This window comes from Miniopterus natalensis, chromosome 15, assembly GCF_054644295.1.
Source record: "Miniopterus natalensis isolate mMinNat1 chromosome 15, mMinNat1.hap1, whole genome shotgun sequence".
In the NCBI taxonomy this organism is placed as follows: Eukaryota; Metazoa; Chordata; class Mammalia; order Chiroptera; family Miniopteridae; genus Miniopterus; species Miniopterus natalensis.
The window spans coordinates 14244638-14271545 of NC_142095.1; the positions used below are offsets into that span (position 1 = coordinate 14244638).

The 26908-nt window shown below is 43.4% G+C and overlaps 1 protein-coding gene across 1 annotated transcript in view; it reads left to right on the top strand.

Annotated features, from left to right (window-relative positions):
• Positions 1 to 3456: 3456 nt before the first annotated feature.
• The window catches only part of NEK10 (NIMA related kinase 10), a 125965-nt gene continuing 102513 nt past the window's right edge, over positions 3457 to 26908 (top strand). The window contains exons 1-5 of the mRNA XM_016198861.2: positions 3457 to 3517; positions 17906 to 18016; positions 18294 to 18354; positions 24670 to 24800; positions 26457 to 26555. Of these exons, the coding sequence (XP_016054347.2) occupies positions 17943 to 18016; positions 18294 to 18354; positions 24670 to 24800; positions 26457 to 26555 (365 nt within the window). The 5' untranslated portion in view covers positions 3457 to 3517; positions 17906 to 17942. The remainder of the gene's footprint in view (positions 3518 to 17905; positions 18017 to 18293; positions 18355 to 24669; positions 24801 to 26456; positions 26556 to 26908) is intronic.

Genomic DNA, 26908 nt, shown 5'->3' on the forward strand with positions numbered 1-26908 from the left:
TTTATGACTTTTATAATTACATTGATAATATTTTCTTTTGTAATAAAATCCAAAGTAAATTAAACATTTAAAATGTAGAACTGATATTTTTCATTTGTATGAAGTACAAGTCTCTACCAAGTCTATAATGTGAATGATCCTGCCTTTTAAATTTGTTTTATAATTGTTAGAAGAAAACTATTTTTTGGAGATGTTATTGAAGTTGAAAGAGCAATAAAAGTCTACTGAATTAGTTGTTGGATAATCTTTACTTTGTACTTTGATTGTTAGAAGAGCTGCATACCTCTCTCATGAGGAGGGATAGGGGATGAGGGAATATAAGTGATTTCTGTTTCCTGCCTCCGAATATTCACACGCTTCAGTAAGAAAGAGAAAAGAGAAAACGGTGATAAAGGAAGATGAAACAGGGTAGTGTGTATTCACAGTGACTTTTTGATAATTAAGAAATTAAAGCCCTTTAAGATAGGCTGGTCTATTATTTTCTCTATTTTAAGACACATCTATTTAGGATAGAATTTGCAATGTGATTTTTAACGAACACACATCATATTATATGACGTAATGACCATGTTAATATGAACTCTCACAAACAAAGCTTGTTCTCCTGATTTGTTTTTAATGTCTAATTTTATTATGAAATTTAAAAAAATAACAGCAAATGACAGGTCTTGGTTTGTTTCCCATTTGGCACATATGTAACACCTTCCTCCTGTTTTCTGCACTGAAAGCTGATATCCCACCATGAATTCAGTAACCTTTGGGAGTGAGATGGGGAAAGGGCCTTATGGTTTTGGAAATTTCATTTGAAAGTTTTACTTACATTACATTTATTTTAGGAAAAAAATATTTTTAATAGTTCCATCTACAGACTGTGAGTTTTTTAAGGAGGGGGGAGAGGAAAGGAGGTAAGCTTCTTATTCATTTTGTTGGGTCTTGCTCATTAAGGCGTATCTGAGCTCTTGAGTATCAGTTCTTTCTGCGGTTGATTTTTACATTGCTACCTCTCTGCTTTCCAGGGGTGGGAAATGTCCAGCCTGTGGGCCATAGATGGCCTGCGAAATCATTAGGTCTGGCCCTGCCAAGGCAACTGCAGGCAGGGCTCAAACTTCAGTCAATCTAGGAGCTTTTTTCATTGCTAATTTTTAAGTTGATAATTTTGTGTCGCCCGTGAGTGATACAAATACCAAATGACCCTTGGCAGAAAAAAGGTCCCCCACCCCTGCTTTAAATGAAAACATTCCCGTTTTGAAAACATCCTGTTTCTCTGCTTTTTATTCAAAGCTCAATTGAAGCTCTGCTTTTCCTTCAAATTGTACTCAGCCTCCTCTTGTCGGTCTCTACAAGATCATTCTCATTACTGTGCTGAAAAATAGGTGTTTAAATACCCTTCCCCCTTTTTTCTGTCCTAGACAATATTTTGGGGGTATTTTAGAAGTTTTGGGAAGCGTTTTTGTTGTCTTGTTAGGTTGATCCTGAATACCTATTTTAATACCTATTTAAGTTCCTTTTATTTGTACTTTATGTTATAATTATACAGGTTTACTTTTGAATTACGTAATTTACATTATCTGTGAATTCATTCAGGGTAGTGTAACGGGTATTAGAAAACAGTAAAAGGGGGTGTTAAATCTTACAGGTTTGCGCCCTACCACGTAAGCCACAAGCAGGACCCACTGAGGCCACTGTACAGAGCACACACCCTCCCCAGGTGGAGAGGAGCCAGTGTCTTCGTGCCTCTTGACCTCTACAGCTCCCAGTTACACCCAGGGAAGGCCAGACATTGGTTTAATATTTTGTTGAGGAGGAGGAAGTGGGAAGCACATTCAGTGTTCTAGTGAAGAGAAACCTCAGCGGAGTCACTTTGCCTCACTGCTTAGTATTTTACATGTGTGCAGAGAATCCTGTTTCTACTCAGCATCAGGCTGCCTGGTCTTGTCAACTTTTGTTTTTTGATTTGTGACATTAATCCCACTGGTTTTATGATTCTAAAGTTGAATTGTAATTAGTTCTGCTGCATTTGCCTGACTTTGGCTTTTGCCTCACCTTTCTATATTTCCAAAGTATTACCGTACTATTTTAGTTAAAAAATATGTATTTTTTCACAAAACCCACATGTTGTTATCCCACTGAGCCTACTTCTTTCATTTTTATTCAAAGCAGACAAACATCAGGGGAGGGTTCACTGTATTCATTTTAAATCAAGTTTTGGGGGATATAATCTCCACACTGACACACTGGGGGGCATTTTAGGTGATATTAAGAGCGAATAGAGCAGGCCCTGTACTTGAAGTTGATGGGACATCTGTTGGTGAAGGCTGCGCGGTGGATTCAAAGTGTAGGGTCTACCCTGCCTCCATCACTGACTAGCTCTGCCAAGGTGGGCAGCTTAGGACATTTCTTGCGTCTTCATTGAGCAACTCTAAACTGGCATGACAGGCACGACTACCAGATGCTGATGTGAGTAAAGGAGATGAGAGCGTTTGGAATAGTGCTTGGCACACAATGAGCGCTCAATGTATTTTATTTTTCTAAAGCTACATAATGTGAAGTTATCTTTTTAAAGCTTTTTCTAATGCAATTAAAAATGTTGAAAAATAACCTTCAGAATTTCACAATAGGCGAGGAGACTTCCCTGAAGCCACCAAACGAACTAGTAATAGGTGTGTCCGTTCGTTGCAGGTATCTCGAATCTCAGGTCACTTTTTCCCAACACCGTGTTCTCCTAGCTCGGAGTAGCTGCTTTCATGCTCCCCTAAAAGCTAGTTAGCATGTAGCACTGGTCCTTTTCAGACCAAATCCTCGCTTTAGAAGAGAATTGTCCGCAGCAATTCTCGAAACTCGACACCCTACAGACGAAGCTGCGCTTTCACACCCATTTCATTTCAAACGCTAAAGGCTGGGGACACCAAGTCCAGAAGAACGCGCACCGCTCAGAAACCCGCACCCAGGCTGTAGATCGCTCAGAAACCCGCACCCAGGCTGTAGATCGCTCAGAAACCCGCACCCAGGCTGTAGATCGCTCAGAAACCCGCACCCAGGCTGTAGATCGCTCAGAAACCCGCACCCAGGCTGTAGATCGCTCAGAAACCCGCACCCAGGCTGTAGATCGCTCAGACACCCGCACCCAGGCTGTAGATCGGCGAGTGGCTGCAGCGCCCGCTCTCAGCCCCACCTCCGGGCTCCACCTGCGCGTTCTGCGGTTGCTACGGCAACGCCGACGCGGCGTCACCCGTGGCTACGGCGCTGGGCACGCGACAGCACGGCCGTCCCTGATTGGCTGCGGCAGAGGAAAGCCTGTTGGCATTGGCTCGGCCGGCGCCGGTTGGTGGCCCAGAGGAGGATTTGATTGGGAAACCGACGGCGCGGCCGGGAGCGGGGCCCGAAGTTCAAGGGCCCGGCGGGGGCTGGGGGCAGGGCGCGCCGGCCCTCCGGTCCCGAGCAGCGGGCGACAGCCGCCGAGACGGTGGGGAGGATGCTTTGGAGCCGGGCCTGAAGGAGGGACGCCCCCTCCGGCGCGGTGAGTCGGGCGGGCCCGCGCGGTTTGAGCAGGGTCCCCGGGGAGGCGCGGGCAGGTCCTTGCGGAGCATCCGCGAGGCCTCGGAGTCAGCCTCCCTCGGCGGGAGCGAGGGTCCGGCCCCGCGGGCCGTTGCGGGAAGGCGAGTCCCTGTGAGCCGCTCCCGCAGCAGGTGGGTCGGGGACGGGCGGACGGGCGGTGGGGACGTGCCACCAACGATGTTTGTCGATGAAGTAGTTATTCTGGTTACGTGGAGCCCGAGTGTGTCTCTTCCAGGCTCTTCCCACGTCTCCGGGGACAGTCCTAAAGCCCTTAAGGCGCGTGCTTCTGCGCGTGGCCGATAGGATGCTGCCGCGACCGGTCCCCCGCGGCCCTGCGCCTCGCGGGCGAGCCTGTCCGCCCCGGTCCCCGGTCCCCGGTCCCCGGTCCCCGGTCCCCGGTCCCCGGCGCCGCGTGTCGGCGGGCGGCCGGGAAGCTCCCACCTCCAGCCTGGCAGCTTCCCTGAGCGCCGGACCCCCCAGTCCAACTGCCAGTGAAGTGCACACACGTGCCACCCTACACGCCATCTCGCCCCACTCCCCAGACGGCTGCCCCTGGATTTCCTGTCTGGAGCACCCCCCATTCACTTGCCAGATCCACATTCTGGGAGCATCTTTGACGCTGCCTCCTCTCCTGCGTCCCCATCCATTGCCAAGGCCTTCTTAATAGCTGTCAGGTCAATTCCCAAGCACCATCTCCATTCTCACTATATTGCAGTTTCCAACCAGTCCCCTGGTTAAAATTCAGCACCCATCCAACCTCCCTGATTGGATTTTCCCCACGATTGTTAGACTGATCTTTCCGAGAAACATCTAAGGGCATTTCACTTCCTGCAGTAATTCAGATCCAGACTCCTTCCATCGGCAGTTCCATACTGTTCCCAGAACAGGCCACATTCTCTCCCCGTGTATCCTAATCTCACCTGTCGCTCACTGTGCCTACAGTGGACCCCACTTTTTGCACCACCCCCAGCCCTGCCCTCACTCCCCGGTCATTCTCTGTGTGCTGCCTGATTACTTTTCTGCTTCCTCCTCTAGACTCTCTCCCTGAGGGCAGAGGCCCTGTTTGTTTTCCTCACCACTTGTATCTATCACAGTGCCATGCACTTAGCAGGGGTTCAAGAAATCCTCGTTAAGTTGAATGGATCTCTAAAATGAGAAACGATTGTTTTTCATGGCATCCTTATTAGTTCCAGAAAAGGCAGAAATAACTTCTGGCCAGTGAAGCTTCTGCTTGTAAGAGCTGAATGTTGAATTTACAGCTTTTACTCAGACTTTGCGACCCTTAGTAGTTGGAAACTATTCCAATTCATAGTCTATATTTCATGCCATAGTCATTAGGATGATAGCTGTTATTATATGGCATAAGCTTAAAATGGAAAGCAGAGAGAGTACATCACAGTTTGCAAGAGACAAGTAAACAGATAAACAGTAAAGCAGGAGGGGCGGGGATAGAAAGTGTTAGTATGAGGACAAGGAATGTGGTTTGGATTTGGAAACGAGTCTTACATTTTTGAAAGACTTGGTCTTCCTTAGGAAAGTGAACTTTAAACATACTCATGTACACGCCTGACATGTTTGATGGCTAAAAACACAAGACCCTGGCTGGAGTGGCTCAGTTGGTTTAAGTGTCGGCCTGTGCACCAAAAAGTTGCCAGTTGGATTCCTGGTCAGGGCACATGCCTGGGTTTGGGTTCCATCCCCGGTTGGGACATGCATGGAAGGCAGCCGATCGATGTTTCTCTCTTTCTCTCTCTCTCCCCCCCACCCCCGCTCCTCTCTCTAAGGATGTCCTTGGGTGAGTATTAAGAAAACACACAACTAAAAACACATGAAAATGAGCACTGTATAAAATAGATGATTTCTCACTTGGTATTACTCATACTGATCTAGAGGTCAAATTTACCCTCATCTCAGCTGAAATCTGCAGTTGTCATAATGAAGGTCCGACATGCAAGTCCATAGAGTTGGCATCAACTCAGTGATTCTTAAACCTTTCATTAGGAGTCCTTGTAATCGATGACTCTAGCTTCACAGCCCTCAGCAGATTCAAAGTGACAAAAATGACAATAAATGGTTCATATCTAGAAATGAGACTGAAAAAAATCCCTTCCTAAAACTAGAGGCAGAGTGGATGAAGCACAGTAGCTATAACACTAACCCTAGGCCATCAGGAAAAAGTAATCGTATTTAATGTATTTCACATAAAAGGTAGCGAATTGTTAATTAATTTGAGAAAACTGTATGAAGTGATATTTTATTATTAAAGTGGCAAACATTTATCTAGAAAATTCACCTAGGTGAACAGAGAGCTGGATAAATGCCACCAATAAACGAGAGTTACTGTAGCATTAGATTAGCAGTGGAGGCTCTGCCTGGCTTTAAATCTCTGCTTTGCCACTTACCAGCTGTGTGACCTGACAAATTGATTAACCTCAGTGGGCCTCGGTTACCTCTTTAAAGTTGGGACGGTAATGGTAGGTGCCTTCTAGATCTATTAGGAAAATTTTATTAGTGTGTGAAAAGCACTTAAATGGCTCTGGCACAGGGTAAGCACCATGTAAACGTTTATTTGTTCTTATTGTTATTACGAGATAGGAGTTTTTGGCCAAGTTACTAAACTTTTCAGTGCCTCAGTTTTTTCATCTGTTAAGTGGGAAATACAACATCGTCCACCTCATAGAATTGTTTTGAGGATTAAATGAATACACCAAAGTGCTTATAAAAGGAAACACTAAATAACATTAGGTTTAAAAAAATGAAGACTGTGACATTGGAAATAAAACTTTTTTTCAATTTTATGTCTAGTATTTGTCATCAGTGGATCTAAGTCAGTGAATATAGACAAATGATTTAAAGTAAGCATGATAAGCTCTTTACATCGAATAATATTACCAATGATAATATTTGCAACAGCTATCATAACAATAACTCATTTCTATAGCTATCAACAGTGTTAAAGGAGCTCCACTTTCTGTAGTTCTAACCACCGCCTTATAATGGAGATGTTGTTATTTCTATTTTTGGCAAATGAAGAAACTAGTAATCGGAGAAGTCCGGGGACTTTCCGAGGTCACTCAGTGGGCAAGTGGAAGCCAGGTCCCCACAACCACCCTCGCTGCCTTTGGCTACATGCCGTCAGTGCCACTGGAGGCATTCGCATCCCCAGGCCTTTAACCTCTCCTCCGTGGAGACCACGGAATTCATATGAGGTGCACGTGTATGTTGCACTTGATGTAAATATGAGTACAAAGTTTTCTTTAGGAGACTTTATTGTCCTGTTCATGAGTACTGAAGCTGGCCCATATTTAACATCGGTAACGTGTTTGCTTTGTGCCTTCCTTGTGTTTCTAAAGAGATTTTCGTCAAACCAGCATCCTGTAATGACTGGATACTGGTCAGCTGGGGCAAACTTATTTAATGATAGTTTTTTCATTATCTTTATTCTCCATAGCTAAACAATGAGACTCCAGTTATACTTGGAGCTTCCAAGTCATGTTTCACGGGAGGTGTTTGGTTACTCATTCATTCATTCATTCATTCAGCAATCATTTATTGAATACTTTTTTTGTTATAAACTAGCAATGCTGTGCTGGATGCTGGAGATGAGCAAGCTGACTGTCATTTCCATCCCCGACTAGTTTACAGTAGACTAAGGAGACAGACGTATTTATCGAATTATTGCCTGAATCTGCCCTTTTATTAAGAGCTGCAAGGCATTGCCTGGTGGGGCTGTGACTACATCAAGGAGGTCAGCAAAAATTTCCTTAAAGAATGGATCCTTGAGTTGAGACATGATGGATGAGCTTTCCAGGCCTTTCTGTACCAATCTGACCCTTGTGTCCAGGAGTAAAGTCCCGGGGTATTGAGGAGGAGCAGGCCTGGGATAAGGATTCAGGGGCCCGGTATGAGTGGAGCTGGCTAGGGTGGCAGAGGCCATCATCGCATGAAACACCTCACAGGCCTTGGTAATTTTTGTTTTTATCCTAAGAGAAATGGGAGGCTCATGAAAGCTTAATTGGTCGAATTTTACCATAAAAGGGATGCTTTTGTTGGTGTTTGGAGAATGGGTTTTTTTGTTTTGGGGAGGAGGGAGAAATTGGAAGTTGAGGGACCATTTAAGAAGTGATTACTGTAGCCCGGCCGGGCGTGGCTCAGCGTTTGAGCATCGACCTGGGATCCAGGAGATCGCAGTTCGATGCCCAGGTTTCAGGCTCAGTCCCCAGTTGGGGTCGTGCTGGAGGCAGCTGATCAGTGACTCTCTCATCATTGATGTTTCTCTCTCTCTCTCGCTCTCTCCCCCTTCCTCTCTCTGAAACCAATAAAGACATATTTAAAAAGAAGCGATGACTGTAGTTAGGTGATGATGTAGACTAAGGTGTCAGGAGTGGGCATGGAGAGAACTGAACAGACTGGAACCGTCTTGAGTAAGAAAATAGGATTTAGTGATCAAATGATCAAGGGGGTGAGGAGGAGGGTGGTGTCATTTTTCTGAGGTTCACACCAAAGGGCTGTGCTTCATTTGAGACTAGTTTGTTCTACAAATTGGCTGTAGTCTTGGAGGTCACCCCTCACATACCCGTTATTCGCCTCTGACCAGATTCCTCGGCTCAGTTGAACTCATCTACTCACCACCTCCTCCAACTGCTCTCAGGATCTTGCCCCCATCCCTTGGTTTGCTCCTCTGGAGTAGTCTTCACCCACCCTACCTATCCGTAGGGACCTTCCTCAAGTCCCCATGAGCCTTCCTATAAGCTCTTCAGCCCACAGTGATCTTCCTTGTCTCTGAATTCACTCAATTTGTAATCGCCTTTGAATATTAATTTTCTCTGTTTTCTCACATTTCTGGTGTTTTTATTTAATCCCCTGTTTTAGGCTGAACTATAAGAAATTGTCCTTTTTTTTAAAAGGACAATTTTTTGTATTAACTACATATTTAGAATTTCCTACACACATTGAATTGTGGATAGTTTTTCTTTGTTTTTTTGCTGTGCCCAGTAGCGTCTTCTGCATAGTCAGAGCAGAGTAAATAATAAAATGTACTTAAAATGAAATGTTATTTGGTGAAATTTAATTTAATTTTATGGCTCAGAAAGTACTTCTAGTTTCTTGCCATGCAGCCAATTGTTATGAACATCGTGTGTTTACCCAGTGTTCCCTTCACCCTTAGAAGGTCTAGGGCTGAATCCATACTCACTTGTTACTAATTCATGACTCACTTATTATCATGACTTATTACTGTAATGCTTAACTTTTTGGGGAAAACATTTGGGACCATGTCTTATTCAGTGCAGTATCTTCAATATCTTGCATATTACAAGGGGATCAATAATTATTTCTTAAAGAGCTTTCTCACACAAAAATAGGGAATAGAATGTAATTTCACTATGTTTGGGGCTAACGAGAAAAGGGAAATTGGTGTGCTACTTTAGTTATTTTTATTGACTGGTTAATATACATTCTTCCTTCATAGCATCTGGATCTTTTTTCCCTTTTTAATATTACTTAATATATATGTCTCAGGTTAGTTTGTCTTAACACAGGCACATGATAAACTCTGTCATGAGTAGACTTGGGTTAGCAACCATACAGATTTGAACTCAAACATATCACAAATGATGTTATGCAGTGGCGGCTGAGGGATCCATAGAAATTACATTCATATCTGCAGTATTTCCCTTTATCACAAAAGATATGAGTTTGAATGGGAATAAAGCTTGAAAATAAGAAAATTGTAATGGTATCGTTTGCCACATAGCTGATTTTGGAGCAGCACTCTCAGACCAACTTGGGTTAGTATTAGCCAGAGGAAAAGGAAGACAAACTTTTAAAGGAATGTCTAACATATAGCCCATGGTCAATAAATATTTGCAGGAATGAGTGGGAGACAATCAGAATACTGTACTATTAGAATTTTCGATTCTTTTAACCTCCAAGTGCTTGTTTAAATACAAAATAGAAAACTGTTTACAGTGTAAACTATTTGCACAAGGAAGGTGGGAAGTCTGTTGACTCAGGAGCAAAGCCATGATGGTACTTGCCCTTAGCTGGCGACGCACTCCTGCCCGGGGAGGCCCTGTAGCAGCTGCGTCTTTGTTTCCCCCTGATGGTGATACTCCTCTGCACACCTACCTGTTTCACATGAGCGAAGCAGGTGAATGAATGGATGTTTTTAAGCACTCCAGGGCCCAGGAGGTGTAGCTGTGCAAGCATCAACTCTTATTCTACTCTTTGCCCTCGGCTAAGGGCCAAAGTCAACAGATCCTCTCTTTCCCATCTACTCCAGAGTTTGCCATTAAGATTTAGACCCTGAAGGTGAACTGGGCTTAGTTTTCCTTCTACTCCTAAGCACACTATACCCCTTTGGGCCTGTTTCTTCATGTTTTAGATGAAGGGCATTGAATCATGATCTGCAACTGATGACCTGTAGATCTGCTTTGTATGTCCTGTGCAGGTGTTTTGATTTGTTTAGCTTCATTTTTAATGTGATTTTGAGTCCCTTTAGGGAAGGTATGCCTTCTCAGGTTTGACCGAAGCCCTGCCACTGTCTGTCGTCTGCTCTTCACCTGTCACTATTATATTCTGTTCCTGGGCGTGGAAGGTGCTAGACCCCTGCCTCTAGATGTGCTCCAAGGTTCTTTCTTGTAGTACCTGTCTCTGTTCTGCTAGCTCCACACATAGCCCACTGAAGAGCAATAACGATGTAATGTAAGAGATAAAATCAAGCCTACAGCTTAGAGAACCAGGCTCCCTTTTTGAGCTCTAATAGGCATGAACAAGTCATGTTTCTTACAGGAGTTCCTTGACTTCTTGATCACTTTTTTTTTAAATCCTCACCCGAGGACATTTTTTGTATTGATTGTTTTAGAGAGAGTGGAGGGGAGGGAAGAGGTGGGGAGAGAGAGAGAAAGAATCATTGATGTCCGCTGGTTGCCTTCCACAAGTGTCCCAACCAGGGCTGGGGATCAAGCCTGCAACCGGGAATCGAACCCAGGACTCTTCGGTCTGTGGGCCAACGCTCTAACAACTGAGCCACACCAGCCAGGGCTTGATCACTTTACTTTTAAAATGTGTGTGTGGCCCCAACCGGGTGCCTCGGTTGGGGTGTGTCTAGGAGGCAACTGATCCATGTTTCTCTCTCACGTCCACGCTTCTTTCTCTTTCTCTCTCTCTCCCTTTCCCTTTCTCTCTCCCTAAAAATCAATGAAAACATATCCTCAAGTGAGGATTAAAAAAAAGAAAAAGTGTGTGTGTGTCTTTCATTCGCCAGCAATTTGTCCAATTTAACTTGACACCTTCTGTGCAGGATATATAGTTTTCTAAAACACAACTAATTTGAAAAGACCAAGCACCTATATCTGTGAGATTAAGTGCAATTATTCTTTGTAAAATAATTTTTAAAAAAGAACCCTTTCTCTATTCTCAGAGCACTCTACTTAAATAAACTGCTCAAGTGGCCAACACATTTTTAAGTGTTTATTTTGAAATAATTTTAGACTCACATGAAAGCTGTAAAAATAGTACAGCGAGTTCCCATATAACCTTTACTTAGCTTCCCCTAATGTTAATATCTTGCATCACCATGGTACAGCAATCAAGGTTAAGAAAATAGCACTTAACCAATGCATTTAGACACATTTTTCTTATTTCTGGTTGCTTTATGTGAGTAATATCTTATTTTAACCACTTTTTCCCCCAAAGAACCACTATTAAAGGAATTTTAAGAAAAAATATATCCACAGTAAAGGAACTGGAGAAATGATGTTTCATCTTGCAGTGCCAGCCATTTGTGGGGCTGAAAGTTCTCTCAGTTTCTGTAGCGCCTGCACCGTGCCATCTGATGAGGAGGTTCTCCCTACTCATGGACAGAAGTAAGGGCTCCCTGGTCTTGGTCCAAGGAAGTCCTGCCTTCTCCCGTGGAAGGTTCCTAGCAGTTTATGTTCTTTTTCAGGGTAATAAACCCGAGGTAGCCAAAGTGGTAATTGCCTCTCGTTCTACCAAACTCTCTTACTGTTACTACTTTCTAAGTGTTGTTTTTAACCATTAGCAAATGTAGTAAATGAAAAGGAATGTTTACAAAGGTGCAACCTAAGTGATTAGGAGGAGAGAAAAGTATGCTGGCGTGTGAAGCGATTCCTATAATGAGTCAAATGGCTTAGTAAAGACGAGGCCATTTGCGGATCTTTGGAGCAGCCAAGTCAACTGTGGGATAAAAAAATTTCCAAGGAGAAGATCTGAAAACCATATCACAAATATCACAATATTTAGTTAGTGGGTTTATAGATTAATTACAGTCAATTAGGTCATTTTACCATGGCTTGGATATCTTTCTTTGTCTTATGTGTTTACCCTACAATTACCGAGTGATCACAAACAAATGAGGTGTGTGTCTCTGGGGACTTCTTTTACCATTAATCCAAATTTCATATGACAACAGAAGTTAGGAATTATTTTTGAGGGTTTCTTTTTAACAAATAGATTAAGCCCTGGCCAGTGTGGCTCAGTTGGTCGAGCATCGTTCCTGAGCACCTAGAAGTTCTGGTTGGATTCTGGGTCAGGGCACATGCCCAGGTTGCGGCTCGATCCCCAGTAGGGGATGTGCGGGAGGCCACCGATTAATGTTTCTCTCTGGAGATTTCTCTCTCTTTCTCCCTTTCTCTTTCTCTAAAATCATTAAAAAAAAAGGATTAAAAATTCCATAGTGAGTCAGAACCGTGATAATTTCTGTGCTTGACTAGGGCTGTAAAGAGCAAACCCATGTGGCTGTCCTGTGGTATATGGAAAGATCTTATCTCTCCCATGGGAGATAGTATTTGGGTCCCATGACTATGGTACAAAGGAAGGATACCAAAAGTTTCTGTTCTTAAAGTGACATGCATTTGGATTTCACATATAAACTTTCACTTCTGTGCCCACTCCCATTTTTTCAGGGAAAAAATACTAAATTTCAGCTTTTCCATTTAGAATCAAAGGAAAATCCATGTGAGCACAAGTGTTTGTGTAGCAAGTTCTGTCATCTCTTTGGCCTCATCTCATCTGTAAAATCAATGTTAGGAAAGAAGTGGTTTTCTATTTGTATTTTTAGCCAAAGAACCCCTTTCTCAAATGGAACTGTGTACGGAACCCCAGAGAAGCCGGACTTGCTTGGGTTTAAGTGGGAGCCCAGGTTCAGCCCTACTTGACCACTGCTCTCCCCTGGAAGGCTCACTCTTGCCCTCTCCTGGTTGTCCTGGAGTTGACAAGTACTCAGTCCCTCAGGCTCTGTACTTGGGGCAGTGGTTCTCAGAGAACCATCTAGGGTTGCTGTGACAACAATGTTATTAACAATGCTAGATAACTTCAGTTATCTAGGCCATGGCTATTTAGACATGCCAGGTCTTCAGACTGGTATGTTGCTGGTCCATGAGGAGGTAAGTATAAACTGAGAGTGTTTAGAGATGTTTACAGCAATTTAACATTGTTGCAATATCCAAGCACATGATCAGTGGATTTATTTTGCTGAACAGGATATGGACCAAGAGTACTGGTCCTTAATAGATTTGAAGTTAAAAAAAATTCATAGATAGTTTGAGAATCACTATTTGTGAATATTACCTAATATAGAACTCTAATTTCCCTCCTAAATACTGAATAAGTGAGATAATTCCCGTGTTCAAGATTATTATACCATTACAAATACTTATCAATTGATTTTATTTATAAGGAAAGTTTATGAGAGATTTGAGTAATTGTTGAGTTAACAGTTTTAAAAAATATTCTTTTATCCATTAATTTTTTTATTCAATAAACACAGGGTGGGGCAAAAGGAGGTTTAAAGTTGTTTGTATAGAAAATAATACAATAATTAATAAATAGTAATACAGGAATAAACTCTGTGTTTCCCATGCTCACAACTGTAGACCTCCTTTGCCCCAGCCTGTATTACTGTTTGCCTCTCAGGTGTCTGGTGAATGAGGGAGGTCCAGTCCCTGGTCTTACGGGGTGATCAGGCAATGCAATCAATATTCCATGCATAAGCTTGCTGTGCGGGGAGTGCAGGCTTCCCTGGGGCACTGAGAAGGGGCACCAAGTTTGGGGGCCTTAATTCTAAAATTAAGTAATTGTTAAAAAGCAAATAATTCACAAACTTTGGTAAAAAGTACCTAAGCCACTCCTTATGGATTGTGACACGAACATTTTTTGACTTTTTATACTGTGCTTACACCTTGCCAGGCACTATGCTAAGTGCTGTTCTGTGTGCTGGGGATATATTTGTGGATAAAACAGACACAATCTCGGTCCACATGGGGCTTATGATCTAGTGCAAGGAAACCAACGAATGGACAGGAGGGCTTCTGACATTGATGAGCTCCAGAAGGAAATAAAACGGGGGGAGGTGGTAAAAATGAGTGTGTGGGAGTGAATATGTTGCAGAGATTTATCAGGGGAGCCCTCACTGAGGAGGGGACATCTGAGCTGAGGCCTGAATGACATGAAGGAGCCTGCTGGAGAATGTGAGAGGGGAAGAGCACAGCGAGTGGCAAGCGCCAAGGCTTTCAGGCAGGAAGGAGGCTGGGAGGGGGCCAGCGTGGCTGCAGGGGAGCGGCCGGAGGGAGAGGACAGGCTCAGAGGGGAAGCAGCCGTGGTTAGAGGCCGGTGCAGCAGGCAGCCGCAGGGAGGCTGTAAACCGCCCGTGGCAGATCTGATTCAAAATTTAAATTAATCCCATGGGCTCCTGCGGATATAGAGGAGCAAGAGCAGAAACAGAGAGACTAGTGAGGAGGTGGTGACAGCGGCCAGGCCGGAGAGATGGTGGCAGGGACTACAGAGGCGTAGCAGTGGGAGTGGAGACGAGGGAAAGCTGACTGACTGGTCTTGGTGGTGGCTGAACGTGGGAGGGAAGGGGCAGGGATCGAGAGCTGTCTAGACTAGCTGAGTGGTGCCGGTGACTAGATGGGGGCCCTGCGGTCTGGGGGTGGGGGTCGGAGTTTGGTTTGGAGTATATTAAATTCGGGATGCTTGTTGGACATCCAGGTGATGACAGCGCATCGAGGCGGTCAGAATGGGTTAGAGCTGAACGTGTACGTTTGGAATTATAAAGCCATGGCAGTGCAAGAGATCCCTTAGGGACAAGGGGGTAGACAGAGAAGGGGAGGGGCCAGACGCCAAGCTAGCTGCTAGGCCTCAAGGTCATGCTCTCGTGTGGAGAGGTCAAGCAAAGGAGGAGGGAAATGCAACTCAGCAGTTGAGAGCTCCTGCAGGAGGCTCAGGCTCGGTGTAGCCACAGCAGAGATTCTTGGACCCTCATCACCCACAGCTCCTGCACTGGAGTCGGCGACCACGCTGGATGACATGGGCATTCCACCCTGAGCTTCCATCCCTATGACTGTTTGTTTGTCCTGGGTATTGGCCTCAGTGTTCTTTCGCTTCTGACAGCCAGTTCCTGTATCTCTTTTTCGAAGGACTGCCCCGAGGCTACTGGAGTCTCCTTACTCCCCAGACAGGAGTGCCTTGGGTGTTATGACCTCTCTTGGTGGCCCGTAACCAGTGACTGGAGGTTTTAGGAGCATGAAAGCTGGGCTCCCTTCCCTCAGCTTTAGACAGCTCTGAGGCGTAATCTGTACCCTCTGGAGTGTTCCTTGGAATCTGACTGAAGCTACCCTCTGGAGAGCTCTTGCCTTAGGTAGCACCCTTGCTTGACCTGTCTTGGGAGCACTTTTTCAATAAGTTGTCTTCCCCTGGGCAACTTGACTTAAGATCTGAACTGCCCTCCCTGCCACCAAACCGGCTTCTTCATCCCTAGCCCCATTTAGGATTATTGGTATAGTGTCATCATTTTTATTTTAAAATAAAATTAGATGAAATATTTTAAAGCATTCCCAAATTCTCAAAGTTATTTTTTTTTTGGAATAGTTTCTATATTAACAGCCATCAGGTGGAAAGGATTTTGTTTTTTAACATAAAGACAACTATCTGTTTCTACTGATTCTGATGGATTTGTTTACTGTTCAATTAAGTGAAACATTTCCAGGGAGTTATTTATTTTCAGTCTTCCAGCTCAGAGAGTAAATCCTAATCTTAAACTGATAAAACTATTAGGTGATTATTTCCTCTTCACACACCGGGTCAATAAAATTACAGTGATTAAACAAGGGAATAAGGCAGGGTGTTTAGCAGGGTTTGACTGCTGTGGATGTGAATTCTAGCAGAAGAGGCCTGTGAGCTTTTCCACACATTTTCATGTGCTAATCTTGGTAGCTTTCATTTCCTCCTTGTAAAACAGTCTGCAGCCAGGGTCTGAGCAGGATTTCGAAGCCAAAGGGCCAGTGTGTCTATGTGGAATTTTCCCTCTGTCTTTGAGGGAAAAGTAAAATTAGATTCTATTTATTTTGACTGGATTTCCTTTTATTTTAGAAAATTTTGGGGGCATTTTAATATCTGTCTATAAAAAGCACTTGGATCTTTTGCTTTTAAAGAATAATTTACAGATCTCCTTCCCTCCCAACCTCCCTCCCTCCCTCCCTCCTTGCCTTTCTTTCGGATTCAGATTCTCTATCTGAATACCATACAAAACATTTTTTAAAGCTCCTAAGTGGGTTTTCTCTGCCTGTGGTAGAATCGCAACATTGTGATAGCCTCGTTTACCTTTAGCAGTTTCCTGTCTGAGGCTGTACATAGAAAACAAATACCTGCTGAGTGAATGAGTCCTTAGTGTTATGTTCTAGTAGGCACAATCCTAAAATATCAATGATGTATTTTTCTTGGTGTGCACCTGTGATGAGAGTCTTGGCCCCCAACTCTTAATTTCAGCTCAACTCTTTGTCACAGACATGACAGCTGTCTTGGAAAAATCATTTTTAATTCCTTAAACTGTCTTTGTACACTTCACAAAATTAAATTTTACTAGATTCTGTTGCAGTGAAACACCCACTGGCAATTCCTTTTGCCTCTAAATACCTCTGAAACACTTGGACCTTGACCATCGATTTCATAATACATCAAGTCATGCAATTATGAGACCATAATGCCTGCTCCTTCATGCCCGATAAACACACTGTGAAGTCAAGCTATGGCACTGAAGCACAGTGGAAAGTTTTACATCCAATCAAATTAAACCAATGATATATTTAATATTGTATTTGCTATATAGTTGAAAGTATGGGTATCTTCAACTTTCTTTTTGTTTCTATTCTGGAAACTAAAACAATTGAATAAATTGTTTATTAAGGGGAAAAAAGCAAACAAATAAATTGCTCTGTCCATTTGTGAACTCATATTTTGAGTGGGGGTGGAAAGTAGCCCTAAAATTTATTTTTGGAAAAGTGATGATGACTCCCAAGCTTAATTCAGAAGACTGAAATGCTCACTGGGTTGTATTCTGAAGCTCACCATCCCACTTGTTAAAAAACAAAGTTCAACTGAGTAAATTTTAAAGATTTTATTGCCTTTATTCAGCAGTTTATAAATTGGGCAGCTCCGAGTTGCTGTAAGAGAAGAAAGACTTTAACAAGCAGGAGGGAGCAGGAACAAGGAAGTTGTACCAGGCAAAAAGCAGGCCGGTTATTGTGAGGTGGCTTTGCCGCAAGGGCATGGTAGGGTGTTGTCAGGAAGATCACCCGACTACTTGCAGGCTTAAGTTTCCATTTCTGGGAGAGCTGAAGCTGTAATTAAGTCTTGGTTCAGTGACGTGGAGCTTAGCATAAGTGACTCCATTTTGGGCCTGTTGTCTGGTTTTTAACAGGATGATTGGGTGAGTTCAGGGGTTGTGCAAGACTGACGCAGCTGTTGCAGAAGAGCTTATGACTGGAATTGATCCACGTGGGGATTCAGGTGGCAGCTCAAACACTTTAGGAATTCTGGAAATCCAGTGACATTTTATGTGTTTCTCTGGACACTGTAATGCTTATTTACAAGTGGATGAGACTTTCTCTGGGACTCTTCTGGGCATGAAGGAGGAACCCCTTAACTAGCAGCTTATGCTTAAGGATTCTTGTCAAGAAAGACAAGTAAGAAGGCATAAGAGCATCAGTTAGGATTAGGTATTTGTTTATAGATATATATTTTGGAAACCCCAAATGAGGGCATTTTCCTGACATACAGAACAATACTTTCTGGGACAATGAGTCACAATATTTGAAATCAAGGATGACTTAGAAAATATAGGCTCTGGTGCTATAATTATAAGCCATGCTCTAAATGTACCTTTGAATGAAATAGTAAATGGTACGCATATTAACATCTTTATTATTGTATTAGAAATAAATGTTAGTTTTTGCATATTTAAGTAAATGTCGTGACTTTTGGCTGTATTAACTGAGAATATTTTGGAGTGCACAACCCAACTAAAGTTTTCCCCTCTGCTTTACCTTGAAAGGAATGCAATGTTAATCCTGAGGCACTGACATCTTACAATGCCTGATCAAGACAGAACGGTGAAGACCACAGAAAAATCAACCGATAAAAAACAGCAAGGAGTCACCACCAGGTAACCCCCTATTGAGTCTACTAATTATTAACTCAGGCAGTGGCCAGCAACCAGATTTAATAGCTTTTTGAGAAATAGGTAGACTTTGACAACTGCTACTCTGGGTTACGGTGTTTACTGAAATGTCTGATCATTTATAGAGTTCTAAAGGAAATGTTTGCGTGTATATGTTTCAGCCCATAAAAGCAGGCCTTCCGGTGGCAAGGCCATCAGTGGGTAACATGACTGCTCACCCGAAGCCTTCTGTTGGTTGACACTGTGCTATTCTTTCTCCTAGGGACTATTCAGATCTTAAAAGACTTCGGTGCCTTTTGAACGTTCAGTCAAGCAAACAACAGGTAGTGTTTTCAAAGAAGGTGCATAAGTCAATAAAAAGGAAATCACATGTTTCCAAAGGGATCCATTTAACATCTTTATGAATGATATGTCTATTTCTCTTTGTTCTTTCACATGTTTTGTCTTTCTTTGCCCAGCTGTTTCTCTCATACCTGGTTCAAGTAGATTTCCTGCTTTATTCTATGCTTGTGGCCATGTGTCCTCATTACCAAAGCTCTAAAGTCTAGAAACAGCATGCCTTCTATTGAATGCCCAATGTTCAAGTCTTCAGAGTTTTGGGCAATTGATTTTTTCAAAGCATTTTCACCACATTTCCCTTCTTTTCCCCTCCACCCACCCTGTGCTGCCCACTTGCTCTAGCACCACTCTTGAGGCTTGCTTCAAATGTCTCTTACTGAAAAGAGGGGAAAGGAGTGAGTTTGGGCTATTTTTATAATAGCATTTTTATGTTTTTATTAGGCAGAAAAAATATTTATCTCTAAACATTTCTTTTTGGTTTTACTTCTGTAAGACTTTGGAGAGTCATGAGATTAAAGGCCTCCTCTGGAGGTTTGGGAAACAACACAGCAATGCTAATAATAATAATAATAGAAGACACTTATTTAGCACCTTTAACTAGTCAGTGGCACAGATGGGACTTGACCCCTGGTGGCATGCCTCTGAAGTCTGCTATGCTACTCTCGTTTCATTTGTTTAAGAGCTCATGTTATGGTAACTCAACATTGATGATCTTTGTTATATCAGCCAAACTTCCCAGAGAACGCCAGCATTTTTATCTACTTATTTATAGTGGCGAGTGACTTTCTAATGATTTAATGGCATATAAAGGCCAAATAATGATAGTTCATTTTAGGGAACACTTATCATGTACCTGGTGTTTTTCCTGCTTTACCCTGCTTAATAACCAGAGCTCCCACTTTCACAGATTAGGAGCCAGAGGCACAGAGAGGTTAAGTGACTTTCCCAAGATCATACAGACAGCTAATGGTAGAATACAGATCTGAACCCAAACACTTCATCTCTGCAATGTGTGCCTCCAACCACCGAGATACCTTTTAAATGACTTGGGAAATTGAATTATGTACAGTTCAAAAACAAGTTGAATAAACATTGATTTGGAGTAAACATGGCCTTAAAGTATTTTTCCTCCTCTCATTTCCTTGTTCTCTGTTATTGATACTACCCCCCCCCCCCCCCCCAGGAGCTCCCTTCTTCTCATTCACCTGTTTCAGCGTCGGTCTTACCCTTTGTCTATCTCGACTGCCTAACATCCTTCTGGCTCACTGCTCACAAACCTTCATGAATGGCTGCCCAAACCCAGTCCGTTCTTTCCTGGGAAGGTGAGCAGGGTGACTCAGCATGCAGTTTTGGTTGCAGTTCCCACTCTTTCTCACTGTAAGTTGTTACCATACTGTCAGACTTCTGCTTTTCATTTGCTATTCCTTTCTCCCAAATTTCTTTTGTATAAAATCTCACCTATTTCCAAGACTCAACTCTAATGACGCCACCTGCTGAAAAAGCTTTCCTTTATCTTCCGCTCTAGAAGTGAGTCCCTCTCACTCTCGTAGCATTATTTTCTCCCTTGTTTTGGAAACACTTGTCTACACGTCTAATTTCCTGGCAAGGGGATAGATTTCCCAGTGCCAACAACTTTGCCTCTGCTTCACTGTATCCTCTATTCCGTGAATTCTTGGTCAGTTTTTGCCAAATCGAACTGTGCCTTAAGACTTGGGTTACCACACAAGTATGTATAATAACCCTCTGCCAGGGTAAAAGAATCACCAGTGATGGTTTTGGCAGTAGTTTTACAGCTTTGAAGCTCATGCCCACGAGATCTATTGTGTCCCCTTTCAACACCTGGCTGGCTTAACTAAAGTGAGTTTAGTACTTTCCCTCCCCCCGTAACCAGTTTTAGAATTTGCAGTCTGTTGTACGACAAGTTCACGTGGTATATCTTTTTGTGGACTATTTCACATATGAAGATGTGTATTTGTAATGTTTGAATTACTCAGAAAGCAGATGGTTCTAAGAAAAAAAAATGACATAACTGTGTTCAACTATGTGAAGATCTTGAGGTTCACAAAATTCATTCTTAATTCTGTTTATAAAACTTTTGTGCATTTGTAATGTTAAAATAATAAATCTTATTCTGAACACCCTCTTCTCCTCCCCATAAAATAATGTGGAGGCATTTATAGAAGAGAGATACTGGAGAGTATAAATCAAGAATTTATTTATATCTTACTTGTTCCAGAAAGAGAGTAAGGAGGCTTATAAAGTATGGCAGGTTATCATTAATTAAAACCAGGGCCACAGAAGAAAGGAAAACAAGGGCTGGGGTGAAGCAGAGTCAGAATCCTGCCGAAATGCCACCGAGATATGTAAGTGGGCCACTGGCTCTGCGACTTTCAGCAGTCAGTTTGGAAATGGAAACTTGAGATTAAGGCCCACTCACCCGAATTTCTGTCCTAGCAAGTTCTGGCCTGTTATCTGTAAACGGGCCAAGATGGCCACTGAACCGGTGCCAGAGGAAATCTAGCTTGTGGGGGGGCAGAGAATCGCAAGAACTGAATGTCCTTCGTCCGAAGCTAACGGGCCCCACCGCCTCCCTCGCTGCGCCCTGGGCTCCGGGCTTCTGCTTGCGCTCTGTCCCGTTGCTCTCCAGCACATCAGCGTCTGCTGTTCTGTAGGACATCCCACAGGGTGACAGAAGGGGGGCAGACACAGAGGCAGGTGCGGACCCCAGCCTTCGTCATAATCATAACCCAGGCAAACCAAGTAATTCAAGGAAAAGAACTGCTCCAGGGTTGTTGCCACAAAGGGAAATTACAGAGTTGGTTGGAGATTTCACCAGAGGTTTTCACGGATCTTGAAGTAATCTGCCTAGAGCTGGAATTTCGGTTCCCCCCTCCATTTAAAGCCATAGAGAGCTGAGAAATCGGTTTGCAATAGAAAAAATAGAAGAAAAAATTAACTACAGGTCCATTAAATGCCTTTGAAATAAAAGAGGTTTTGGTAGATGCTGTGGAAAGAAAAAGCATGGGGCACAGTTCTTGTGGCCTGACAGCAGGCGTAGGAAAGTCATTCCGGGTACGTGACGAGGAGGACAAGAACCCTGGACGAGTGGCACGGACAGCGGGTACACGGGTTTTAAGGGGGATGAAGCAGCCAACTTCGAGTGTGAGTCGCGGGAAGGAGGTGGTTCTTGAAAACTGGGCTGGGTTTTCGTCAGCAGAGTTGATGGGGAAGGATTGTGGGTGGAGTGAATAAAATGATGAGCTATCTGGAGGGAAGCAGATGGCAAGCACTGAAGCCAAACGGTGACTAGACGTTTCTATCGGAAGTAGAGAGCAGTGAAGCTAGGGGAAACCGTAGTGTGTGGAGGCCCATCCACAAATGCTGTACCTGGGCCCGTGAGCAACAGGGAATGCTGAACTTGCCAAACAGAAGTGACATGATCAGAATTTTAGGAAGGTCCTTGGCTTTCTTCTTCAGTCTCTTTCATTTCCACTCAAGCTGCTCAGGGACCATTCAAGCTGCTCAGGGACCTTTCAGTTTCTAAAGCACCGTAGATTTTCTCTGCCTGCCAGCCTGTGTAAAATCTGCCTAGAACACTCTGGATTACTCCTAGCGTCCTGGTCCATGGCCCACCTTACTATCTTTACTTTCCACCACAACAAAGCCTTGTTCACTAATTTTGCAGCATATCTTTATGCTAGTTTAACCCCTCCCCTTCATGGGTCTGCAGACTCCTTGAGGGCAGAGCCCATGGCCATCCTGCTTGCTTATACCCAGTGTCTCACACATCAACCTGCAAACAATGTGCCTGCAGTAAACATGCTGATGGATGAACTTGGCCAGAGGTAATGCACCAGGTGAATCAGGTTAGCAAGAGACTGTGGACAAAGCAAGCATTCATCCAGCAGCTTCCCGTTTGAACACCTTCTATGTGCCAGGCTCTGTGAGAGGTGCTAAGAACACGAAGCTAGACAGATGTGATGGTGCTGCCTTCGGGGTGGCCAGGTTCGAGGAGGAGAGGCTGATGTGCATCGAGTCATTGCAGTAAACCGTGATGAGTGCTCTAAGAGAGGTCAGCACAGTGGTGCCACCAGGGAGGGCGTGAACAGCTCAGCCAGGAAGGCTTGGCAGGTGCTCACCGGGAGGTGTTTGGGCTGAGCCCCGAAAGGTGATCTAGAGCTTCAGCCTGCGGTGCCCGCCCGGGCATGGAGTGGTCAAACACTACGGTGCTTTCCGGGATGGGTGGCCAGTTTCATGTAGCCAGAACTTGGGGTGTGTTTTAAAAAAAATTTTTCCACTTGTTTATCTATATTGTATGGCCTTGTGGGTTCATATTTTATTCTTTGGTGGATTTGTCATCAAATACTGCATAGCAAATCATTCCCAAACTTAGTGGTTTAAAGCAACAATGGTCGTTATTGTCCCTCACCCGTCTGTGGGGCATGAATTGAAAGCAGCTTCCTGGATGGTCCTGGCTCAGGTTTCCGATGGGGTTGCAGTCAGGTGTCAGTGAGGCTGTGGTCCTGCCAACGTCACCTGAGGCTGGAGGGTCCACTTCCAAGGTGGCTCACTCCCTGAGGTGGACACTTGGTGCTCTTTGCTGGGGAGGCCTCTCCACAGGGCTGTCTGTCCTCACAGCATGGAGTCTGGGGAGGCCTTCCATCCAGAAGGAGTCACCTGACATGTTTAAAGGAACACTTTCATCCTTCAGATACTGTGGAAGGTGATGGTGCTGGACTGGAAGACAGGGATGGAACACAGGGGGGCATTTTCATCTCATTCAGAAGGAAACCTCTGAAAAGCAAATGGGCTGGTGTAAGAGTGTGTTTCTCATCACTGGAGATACATAAATAGATGTTGGAGGACTGAGCATGTTGGAGAGGGAGGGAGATTGTCTGGATTTGAATCTCAGCTCCGTCCCTTGCTAGCTGTGACCCTGAGGCAAGTCACTTAGCCCCGCTGGGCCAGTTTTCTCACCTATGAAATGGTACTTACCTCAGTGGGGCGAATCCACAACCTCCAGAAGACAACATCCTCGTTTACAGGATGAAAGATTTATTATTAATATTTTGAGAGAACTCAGTTGTGGCTAGCATATGATGAAGGATTTTGGGTTTTTTGCTTTTTGTGGGGTTTTCTTTTGCTACCTGTTTAACAATATTCTTATTATGCATTGCTCTGTAAGCTGACTGCCTTACTAGAATTCAGATATTCTGTTTGGATAAGGAAATGATGTCCTTATGCAGATTTCTATCAAATACTTTGATGGAATGAGACGAATACAACATATTGTAGCTTTATTTGATAATTATAATGTGTAGAATGGAATGATTTACTGAAAATTGAATCCTTTAATCTGTTACATTATGCTCTACTTAAATATGTAGTAATTTAGCTAATTATAGAACATCCCTTGTTTGTACTTTGGAAAGAATAGGCTATTTGTTTGCACTATGCTCAGCTTTACTGTGGTACAAGAACCAGTTCTCAAGGTTGTCTCCATTGTAGGTAAATATTGGTAAATGAAGCCATTTGAATGCTGATAACTTGAGAATGTAGTATGTAAATAATTACTGGTTCATATAGCCAGTGGGGCATGCTCAAGTGGTTGTAGTTGATTTAAGCACATTTTACTTTTCTTATGGTGAATTCTATAATACATTTTCACGATATTCAGACCAATTAAAAGTAATAGGATCTTCTCTACCTTTTTATCCCCAACACCTGACAAGTAGTGTGTATGATTGATAAGTGCTGAAGAATGAATGAATGGATGAATGAATGAATGAATCAACGAACGAATGATGACTTTCAGTTTGGGGCTCCACTCTGTACCAGGGTGTTCTAGCTGGATCCCGAAACTCTCTTTTCTGCTTGCACATTTGAATCATCAAGAAACTTCAAAACATCCTAATGCCTAGGCCTTGCTCAGACCTCTGCCCCAGCACTGTTTGAGGTGGTGGGGACACAGCATTGAACAGAAACAGACCACTTCCTGCTCATTTCCAGCTGACACTTTAATCAAGGGAGCCTGAAAACGCTTAAGTAACTGTAAGATAAGACAGGGGGTGTTACAAGTTATGAGGAACATGAAGCGGCCTCAGGTAGAGAGAGGAGGAAGTGTTTAAGTCACAGGTGTTCAAATCTTGGGAAACCCCTACATTGGCCGTAGCTGTCATGTTAACTATTGGTTTGAAAAAAGACTCATTCCCTTCACCCTGCCTCCCCCCCATTTTGTTACTTACTTTATCCTGTGCTGAATTGTTACCCTCAAGTTCTCTGTGCTTCTATTTCTGTAGCTTCCAGCCATTACCTTTGATAGTGCCCAGAATAACATGACGAAGTCTGAGCCCTCTATCAAGGCGGGTGGACACAGAGCTCGAGGTCAGTGGCATGAGTCCACAGAAGCTGTCGAACTTGAAAATTTTAGGTAAGAAATCCAGTATCTCTCTTGTCTTTAGCAACCTATTCTAATGAGCCCAAAGCTTTACTTACGTTTATCATGGGAGCTAAAATTGAAAACCCATTTCAAAATTTACCATGAGGGTTCTTAATAATTTTAGTGCGTGCTTAAACCCTTCCCAGAAATAGTGTGTAAATTATAGACTTACTGGCTGCCGGCGAAACTGAGCGGGAGCTTCAGGACACGTTGCTGACACGCAGTTGGCGTCCGGTCCATGGGGAAGCGGCCGCGCAGTGTTGAGCCGGCGAGCGGGCTCCAAGCCTCGTCTTCGCTCGGGGTGCCCATACCTCCCAGAGCTCACCAGCAGTGAGGAGGAGCCCGCGGCTGGGAACAGATGCGCTGGCTGCAGACTGTGGCTGTCAAAACAATCAGGTTTTCAGGTGAAGGGACTGCACCTCACCTTTAGCACTGGGAGTGTCAGCCCGTGTTTGTCTCTCCTGTCGCCATGCAGACCTTCTGGAAGCTGCACATTCCCAAGGCCCCTCCCCTCCCAGGAGCTGGTTCTGTCAGTTTTACAAAGTGTGAAGATTTTTTGGCACTAAGTGCCATGTAAACAGTGAATGGCACGAAATATCAATATGAATATTCTAGAATGATCGTTTATTTGGCCTAGGTTTTGTTTCCCTATCATTTTATGACAGTGAATTTAATAGTTCACAAAAGTTGCGTAATGTTATGAGTTCATATTTTTAAAATACACTTGTAGTGAGGAGCACTAGATTCTTTAAACATTGTTACATATTCAGTGTACTAGTGTCCATGCACTAAGAAACCGTCATAACCCTCATCTGCCCAGGGTAGGGACACACCGCCCGTTGGTATCTGCAAAGGCAGAATGGTACAGATGGCAGTAAAAGCGTCCAGAGATTGCCTTTGAGTTGGTATGTTTATGTATGTACAGCTTATTTGGCCCAGATCTTAAAATTAGTCTCCTTTATCATGCACAAAAATGTTGTATCATATATTCTGTAGCAATGTGACCCTTTTGTACATTAGCACTTATCCTCTCCCAGTTCTAAAGTATAATATTTGGGATATTTTTAACCTCTGATGGCTGTAATATCAGAAAAAAGAAGCCGAAGCTGGACTTTGTTAAACACATGCATACGCACATGCACACTCACACAACATAAGCAACCACAAAAACTCTCACAAATGAAGGGTGTAGACTGTGTGTAATAAATCCCTACTACCTATAAGGAAATATGTCCACAGCCACTGGGGTAACAGCTATAGCAGCCATCGAGGTCTTGGCGGGTAGGAAAGTGAAGGGAGGGAGTTCTCTGCCTATTGCTCAGCTGTCTAGATAATGTGCTCCAATCACTCTTGCTTTCCCCATACTCCTTTCCTTCCTCTGACCAATTTTAGCTGTTACGTGTTTGTAGGGCATAATTTAGTTAATGTGGTAAAATGAAGTATATATGCTTGACTGTAATCCTTAATATTAACTTTATAACTGAATTTCTATTTCCTATTTTAACAATTGATACTTGCCTTTGGCAATATATTAAAATCCAAGAATCCTTTAACACTTGCATGAATACAGGTGATCTTTCTTTGGTAACTTTGAGGCATCCTAAATAATTTTTGTTATGAAATACTTTTCTGTTTGTTTCATCTCAGTATAAACTACAAGAATGAGAGGAATTTCAGCAAACATCCCCAGCATAAACTGTTTCAGGAGATCTTTACAGCCTTGGTGAAAAATAGACTCATATGCAGGTAAGAGTGTCCCAGGAAAGATGGACATTTACCCAAGAATGGCATATTTTATAGATCTCTAGCATTTGGCTTGAAGCAGCTTACAGGACTGAGTATAACATACTTAAAGGATACAGTAGAGCAGAAGCCCTTTAGAAGGAGATGAATAAAGAGGCATCGCAGATGATCTCATCGAAACCACTCTGGTTAGGGACTGAAGTTAGCTGAATTTATGAAAAATAAGGTAAAATGAGGAATGCAAGTTACACTGTTTTCCTTGTTTGAAGTTTCCTTATTTTAAAATAAAGTTCCTTTATTTTAAGGAGGAGGTTATTGCCTGGGTCCTTATAAGGGAGACGTTGAGTAACACAGGG